Source organism: Ichthyophthirius multifiliis, assembly GCF_000220395.1.
Source record: "Ichthyophthirius multifiliis unplaced genomic scaffold scaff_1120509250926, whole genome shotgun sequence".
In the NCBI taxonomy this organism is placed as follows: Eukaryota; Ciliophora; class Oligohymenophorea; order Hymenostomatida; genus Ichthyophthirius; species Ichthyophthirius multifiliis.
Window position 1 is genome coordinate 6,751 of NW_004086367.1, and position 8,437 is coordinate 15,187.

The 8,437-nt window shown below is 16.1% G+C and overlaps 2 protein-coding genes across 2 annotated transcripts, besides 8 other annotated features; both read right to left on the minus strand. All coding sequences in view use genetic code 6, as the record gives it.

Moving 5' to 3' along the window:
* Positions 1-271: 271 nt before the first annotated feature.
* Positions 272-359: a microsatellite.
* Positions 279-361: a microsatellite.
* Positions 342-366: a microsatellite.
* Positions 367-901: 535 nt separating this feature from the next.
* Positions 902-948: a microsatellite.
* A 67-nt stretch (positions 949-1,015) lies between these two features.
* IMG5_113780 (hypothetical protein) lies at positions 1,016-2,818 on the minus strand. The gene is made up of 8 exons (XM_004034732.1): positions 2,637-2,818; positions 2,415-2,586; positions 2,186-2,368; positions 2,094-2,134; positions 1,872-2,024; positions 1,526-1,825; positions 1,412-1,481; positions 1,016-1,321 (listed from the first exon to the last, which is right to left on the minus strand). The coding sequence occupies exons 1-8, from the start codon at positions 2,772-2,774 to the stop codon at positions 1,128-1,130; spliced, it is 1,251 nt and encodes a 416-aa protein (XP_004034780.1). The 5' UTR covers positions 2,775-2,818; the 3' UTR covers positions 1,016-1,127.
* Positions 2,817-2,884: a microsatellite.
* A 404-nt stretch (positions 2,885-3,288) lies between these two features.
* Positions 3,289-3,351: a microsatellite.
* A 1,368-nt stretch (positions 3,352-4,719) lies between these two features.
* Positions 4,720-4,755: a microsatellite.
* Positions 4,756-5,783: 1,028 nt separating this feature from the next.
* Positions 5,784-5,859: a microsatellite.
* A 570-nt stretch (positions 5,860-6,429) lies between these two features.
* Positions 6,430-8,132, minus strand: IMG5_113790 (WD repeat protein; the record flags this gene model as incomplete). Its single annotated transcript, XM_004034733.1, has 7 exons — positions 6,430-6,677; positions 6,729-6,914; positions 6,962-7,508; positions 7,576-7,615; positions 7,666-7,837; positions 7,958-8,049; positions 8,092-8,132. 7 exons carry the CDS (start codon positions 8,130-8,132, stop codon positions 6,631-6,633), a joined length of 1,125 nt encoding a protein of 374 aa, XP_004034781.1. The 3' UTR covers positions 6,430-6,630.
* Positions 8,133-8,437: the final 305 nt, after the last annotated feature.

The following is an 8,437-nucleotide window of genomic DNA, read 5'->3' on the forward strand; positions in this document are numbered from 1 at the left end:
ATAATTTTTTTTATTTCTTTATTAAAATAAACTTTACAAATACGAAAAAATACGATGTTAATCATAGTTAATATAAAGATATTTCTTTAATTGTATTCAAAGTGTATTACAAACTTTAATTTATCAAATATATTTAATTAAATTTAACTCCTATTAAAAATACAAATTATGTACGATACTAAAAATTCCTCTAATTAATATCACTATATATAATATATTATTATTTATAAATTAAAAATTATTTATAATAATTTATAAAATACTAAAATAAAAATAAAAAAATATTATTTATATTTATAACAAAAAATAAAATATTTTTTTATATATAAATAAATAAATAATATATATATATTTATATATATATTTTTTAAGTAAAAATTTATTATTAAAAATTCTTTAAATTATCATTTATTTTTTTAATTGTTATTTCTGTTTAAATTTATATTATTTTTTTTTTAATATTTATCATATAGTTAATTAATATTATTAAAAAATATTTTTAAATAATTAATAATTTTAAAATAAAAATATTAATGAATATATATAAATATATTTTATTAATAACTTTAATTATTAATATTATTAATTATAATTTTTATGGGCATTAAAATATTTATTTATTTCTATTTATTATATTATTGAAGCTTATTTCTATAATATTTTAATATATGTTATAACGTTTTTATTATTTTAAAATAATTTTTTCATATATATAATTACACTACCTCATATATATTTCAGTTAGAAAAAGTAAAAAATTGCAAGAATTATTATTTAATTATATTGATAATATGATATATAATGATAAATAAAACTTCTTAAATTTATAGCATATTTTTTATTACAGTAAAAGTTATATTGAAAAAAAATTTATTGATAAATTAAACTAATTTTAGTTTAATTATTTAAAATTATTATTTTTTATTTAATTTTATATATTTTTATATTAAATCAAATATTAAATTTTATAAAAGTTTTTTTTTATAATTAATAATTAAATTAAATTTATGACTTATATTTATATAATTAAATATTAATTTTAATAATGATTTAATTTTGAATAAATATAATATATAAAATATATTAAACTATAAAAAAATAAATATATATAATTGTAGTAGGTTAAATCATGGATAGCTTCTTGTAAATGCTTGTATTCCAGTAATAGCTCTTCCTAAAATAAGGGCATGTATATCATTAGTACCTTCGTATGTATTTACTGTTTCTAAATTAATAGCATGTCTTTAAATATGATATTCATCAGCAATTCCATTCCCTCCTAAAATTTCTCTAGCATCTCTACATATTTTAATTGATTTCACTAAATAAAAATAAAATTATCAAATATAGAATAAAATTTTTATTATAATTAATATATATATCTATATATATATATATAATGTTTTTTTACTGCATGAATTTCTTTTTATTAATGATATCATTTCAGGTGCTAGTGTTTTTTATTCTTTCATTCGTGAAACCTAATTTTATTTGATTTTTATAATTAAACTATAATTAAATTTACTTATAAAACTGCTTGTAAACCCAATGCAATTTCTGTTTACATTTCAGCGAATTTGTGTTAAATTAACTAAAATGCAGCTAATGGTACACCAAATTATTTTCTATCTAAACAATATTGTCGGGCGGCATGAAAACAAAATTCTGCTGCTCCTAAAGTTCCCCATGCAATACCAAAACGAGCATTATTAAGACATGAAAAAGGTCCCTTTAAACCTTTAACATCTAACATTTAAGATTTATGGACTCTTACATCATCCATAACTATCTAACCTGTAATTGATGCTTTTAATGAAAGTTTACCCTTTACAATAGTAATTAAATATATATAGTTAATATTAATAATTTACATCTATTTTAGGGGCTGTTAATCCTTTCATTTCTTTTTCTAATACAAAACCTCTTATATCATTTTTATCGTCTTTAACCCATACTACAAATACATCTGCGATTGGGGAATTAGTAATCCAAGTTTTACATCCATTTAAGATATAATCATCACCCTTTAAAAAAATATAAAATCATTTTTTTTTTATTTTATTTTTAATATTTAATTTTAATTATAAAAATACATCTTTTTTAGCATATGAATCCATAGATCCAGGATCTGATCCTTATTTTTTATATAAAAATATATTAAAGGAAAAAATAAAACAAAAAAAACCATGATTAGGTTCTGTTAATCCAAAGCAACCAATTAAATCTCCTGTAGCTAATCTTGGAATATATTTATCTTTCAAATGTTTTGATCCGAACTCATTTATAGGATGCATTACTAGAGAACTTTAAACACTTAAAGCACTTCTATAACCACTATCAACTCGTTCAACTTCTCTATTAATTAATCCTGTTTTGATTTTGAAAAAACATATAAATTAAATGTATTATGTTACCATAAGCTGTGTATGATACTCCAGGTAAATCATAGTCTTAAATAGTACAGCCTAAAAAACCCATTTAACCATATTCTTTCATAATATTAACATCAAATTTTTCATGATTATAAGCATCCTTTATACGGGGTTAAAGCTTGTCTTAAGAAAATTGGCGTGCATTTTCCATTATCTTTATTTATTAATTAAAAAAATAAACATATTAATTCATTTTTGAAATACTTATAATTCATCCTAGGTCAGGCATGCTTTAAAATTTAAAGCATCTTCAAAGTTATATTTTATGAATTAACTGAAATTTGAAAATAATTTATTATTTAAGTTTTTAGAAATAATTAAAGTAGATTTAGTAAACATCATATTTTCTCTTGATATGTATATTTTTTATTTAATTTTTAAAAAATTATCATAAATAAATATTATACTATATAAATTAAATTATCATAAATAAATATTATATTAAAAAAATAAATATATATATTAGAAATTTCTAAAAATATTTTTAAAATAATAAATTTGTAATAAATATATATTTATTATAGTTATATAATTAAAAAATATATATAAAGAATAATAAATAATAAAAAAAAAATTAATAAATATTAAAAAAAATTAAATTTAAATGTATTAATTAAAATAAATTAAAAAATATAAAAAAAATAGTAAATAAAAAATACAAATAAGATATTTTTTATAAATAATAATAAAAAAATAAAAATATTAAATGTTAAATTCTTATAAATAAAAAAAAAAAATTAAAAGATATGATATAAATTTTAAACATTTAAATAAAAATATAATATTTAATATACTTAAAATTAAAATATGTAAAAATATAAAAAAAAAATGCAATACTATTAAAAAAAATATAAAAAATAATATATAATAATAATAATAATAATAATAATAATAATAATAATAATAATAATAATAATAAATATAATTATTAGGAAAAAGTTTATAATTTAAGGATACTTATATGAAATTTAAAAACAATAATATAACTATATAGTATATAAATTTTTAAAAATAATATAATCATAAAGTAAATAAATTAATCTATCAATAAAGAATAAAGTTATTTTTAATATGAAAATAATATTTAAAAATATAATATTTGTTATATAATTATTGCTAATTAAATATTAGAATACAACTTTATTTAAAAAAAAATATTATCTTTTATTATTTTTTCTATTATATAAATTAGCAATTTCGAATTTTATGTGTAAAATATTATAAATTATTATCATTTAAAATACTTTAAATGTAAATATATATATGCAATAATAACTTATATACCATCTTATTTCAAATTGCTCTTTAATAATATGAATAATCATTTTAATAAATGACAAAGATAAGTAAAATATTTAAACCTTTCTTAACAGATAATACTTAATTCTGATTTTTTTAAAAAGTCATTTTATATTTATTATATAATAGATAATCTATTTTTTTCATATATTGCAAAAAAATAACAAAACTATAAAAATATTGAATATAATCTACATATATTGTTTATTTAAATAAAATAAAGAATATATTTATATAAATAATTTTGTTTTTTTATATATATATAACAAAATATTTATAAAAATTCAATTTTAAATTAATTTAACTTAAAAGAAAAATATAAGTATAATTAAAAATTGGAATATAGATAGTATTTTTATATATATTTTTTTAATAATTTTTAAAATTAATATTTATCAAAATTAAAAGAATGTATTACTATTATGATATTCTTGAAAATTAATATTGAATAAATAAGTAATAAAATTATATTTATAATTTTTTTTTTTAAAAATATAATAACATTTTTTATAATTTGATTAAATAAATATAAATAATTAAACAAAAAATATTCAAATAAACTCTTAAAATAGTTTTTCATATTCTAAATTTAAATTCACATTTATCTATTTTTATTTTATTTGTAAAAATTTATTTAACTTTTAATATTTTTAATAGCTATATTAAGATTTGTTTTAATATTCCTCATAGCTATTAGTAAATAATTTATCTAGAACTTATTCTGATATTTATCCGATTCTATTATTTATTAATATCCCCATAGCTTTTAACAATTCAATTTCTTCTTTTCTATTTTCATAGCCTTAAATATATTATTTCTAATAATTATTGCATAACCTTATTCATAAATAATTAAAAAAATAAAAATAATTTAAATAAAATTATAAAAATAAAAAAGATAAATAATTAAAAATAATGATTTATAAAGGAAATTACTAAACTGTTTATAGACCAATTTATTTATTTCTTTCAAACTCTTCCTACGCAGTTTTCATAATAATTACTTTTTCATTAATTAATTACTAATTATAGTCTATGGAAGTTTAAAGATTTGTTATTTAATTATCCAGTTATATAATTATATTTTTAAGATTTAGAACTTTTTAATCAATTTAAGTAACTATTTCATTTTTATCTTATTCGTCTTTTTTTAATTTTTAAATTTATTAATTTTATATTTGTCTTAAGATTCCAATAATTTAGTTTAGTAAACTATCAGTTAAATAATAAACATTTTTTTAGTTTAATATATTAAAAATTGGTTAAATTAAGATAGTAGCATTATTTTCTAATGATTTCAAAAATAAGATATTTGAAAATTAAATTAAAGTACTATATTCATTCTCCTAATTCCAAAACTAAGGAAGAATTTATATTAAGTTATCTATTTCTTTATTAAAAACTTGAATTTTCTTTTTATTTAATTCAAAACTTTTTATTGTATAATCTTTATTTTATAAAAGACTTTAGGATTATTTAGTGTAGTCATTTTATTATTACTTTAATTGATTTTATTATTAAATTACTTACTTATTTTAAGTTGCTAAAGATGTTGCAATTGCTTTATTTTAATTAAAAATTGCTAGTTGATTATTACATTCTAATTACCTAAAAACAATTTCTTAATTGCAAAATTAAATTTATTTATTAAAAATATTATCCTTATTTTATTATTCTTCAATCAATACCGCAAAATAATAGTCAAATAAATCAATTAACTCTTATATTGGTAATTTTTAATCTTTTGTTTAATTAATAAATTAATTTATTTATAAAGCAGATAATTCATAAAGACCTATATGGGTTTATGATTTTAAAAAAATGCATTAAATTTTAATATATTAAGAAAAAATATATAATAAAAAAAAAAATTTAAACATTTTATTTATCTATTTATAATACTTATAATTCTAAATATACTTTAAAATTAAAATGATATATTAAAAAGATATGTATATAAATATAAATAAAATTTAGAAAAACACGAATAATTAAAATAAAAAATAAAAAAAAATTTCATAGTTTAATATTTAAAAACGAACAAAAATATTGATAATAAAAATAATAATAATAATAATAATAGTAAAAATAATAATATAATAATAATAATAATAATAATAATAATAATTTTTCTAATAGAAATTTTACTCTTTATAAAATAATAATTTTAACATTGATTTATAAATTAAATTTATAAATATAATTAATAATATTTTTATATTTTATTTAAATTTAGCAAATATTAATTATTAATATATAAATTTATTTTGTTTTTCATAATACTATATATTTTTTTTTATTTTTATTACTTAAATATCATTTCTATTTAAATTTTTAATTATATAAAATATTATAAATATTATATTATTTTCTATTTCTTTTTTTTTAAATATAATAATTTAATTTATATAAATTATTTTTATTTTTTAGTCTATATATATCTAGCTATTTTTTATAATTTATATAATTCTAACACATTATTTTTTTCTATTTATTTTTAAAAACTTAATTATAAAATATATAAATTATATAAAATTTCTAATTAACTTTCATTTTTTCTACATAATGTTTATAATAAACATTAACGGAAAATCTATCGACTATAATATTATAATATTAAGTTCAAATAAATTTAAAAATATATGCTTAATAGATTTGATACTAATTGCAATTTTTTTTAAAAAATAATTAACTTTTAAAAATATTTTATTAAATTATTTTAAAATAAAATATATAAATTAGAAGTTTAAGATATATGAAAAAACTAAATATAACACACATTAGATTTTGAAATTATAACAATAAATGAAAAATATTATAAAATAAAAAAAGTTTTAAATAAATATAATAATTTTAAAGATAGATTATTCTCACTGAAAAATATAGATATTAAATAATTTCAATTTGGTTAATCTTTCCATATTTTACAAGTATTATCTTTAGAACCTTTATTTAAATATTTAAAAAATAAGCAATTTATTTGATAAAATAAACAACCTGTAATAATTATATCTCCTTCATAATTAAAAGAACAAGAAAATATTTCGTCAGTATGTCCCTCCAAAACCTATAATTATTCACATATTTCAGCACTCCAAATTCTTACAGTGCAATCTAATCCAGCAGTTACTATTTTAGTACCTTAAGGGTTAAAAGAAATCTTTGAGATTTCCCCTTCATGTCCTTATATTATATATTAAATGAAAAAAACAAAAAACAAAAAATTATACCAGTTAAAATTCCTATACAAGCTCCATTATTAATATTATAAACTCTAGCCGTCCCATCTGCACTTGCAGTAGCAAGTCTTGTTCCCGTTGAATTAAAAGCAATATCCAAAACTTCATCCACATGTCCCCTAAGGGTTTCAACACATTTGCCCGTTGCAATATCCCATATTTTGCATGTTCTATCAATTGAGCCTGTAGCGCAAAATTCTCCAGTAAATTCGAACTAAGTACTAGATATTTCACCAGTATGTTCATCAAGTACATGAATACATTAACCAGTTCTAATATCCCAAACAATTGCAGTTCTATCAAATGACCCAGTTAACAATTTATCGCCATCAGCATTAAAATTCAAAGATACTATTTCACCTGTGTGACCTTTTAATGTAAATATTTCAAGGCCTGTTTCTACATCCCATAATTTAGCAGTTTAATCCATTGAACCAGTTGCTAACAACTAAGCTTATGGATCAAATGTCAAACAAACAATTTCATATTAATGTCCTACTAAAGTATTTATAAGTTTTCCACTTAATGCGTCCCATATCTTTATTTTTTTTAATTTTTGAGTGATATATAGCTTATGCATATTTAATAAATTATTATGTTTTTACTTTAGCTGTTTTATCAAATGAACCAGTAGCTACTTTATCACTTAATTATTTTATTTAATTTTTGTTTAAAATAATATTATTTTTTTTTACCCAAAAGGATTATTAAATGCAATACAATAAACAACATTTTTATGCCCTTCAAGTGTAAAAATTTCTTCTCCAGTTTCTGTATCCCATATTTTGCATGTTCTATCATATGAACCAGTTATAAATTTGTCCCCGTTTTTGTTAAATGCGCAGTTTGTCAAAGGTAGTACATGAGCTTTTAAGGTTTTTTACAATTGAAAATGTTATTTTTTTTCGATTCTAATTTATCGATTAATTCTTTATTTTTTATTTTATTTATAAGTAATATTAGTACTTTATTGTTTTTTAATATTACTTTGAATTAAAGCTTTTAATTAAGGCTTTCTGTTTGGAGTTATTATTGGTTCTTCCATTACTATTTCATTTACGAGCTAATCAACATCAGTTCTTTAAAATATTTAATTAAGTATTTTTTTTTAAATTATTTACTCTTGAGATAAGTTTAATAAATCAATAGATTTGTTTTCCATTTCTCCATTTGAACGTACATATTCTAAAATTATGCCTGGAGGATAATATCTGAGTAAAAATCTTTTAAGTTTCATTTAAAATATATATATATATATATTTATTTTAAATTTTATTTTATTTATATACAAAATAGATATTAATTATTTAATTTAAAAAACAAAGAGAAAATATATAGATTTTTTATTAAAATAATGGTAATAATATTTTAGTTATATAAGAGTTTAAAATATTAATTTTTTTACAAATATTTCATACAAAGCTATAAAAATATTGGCTAATAATATATATTTTTTATTTAAATAAA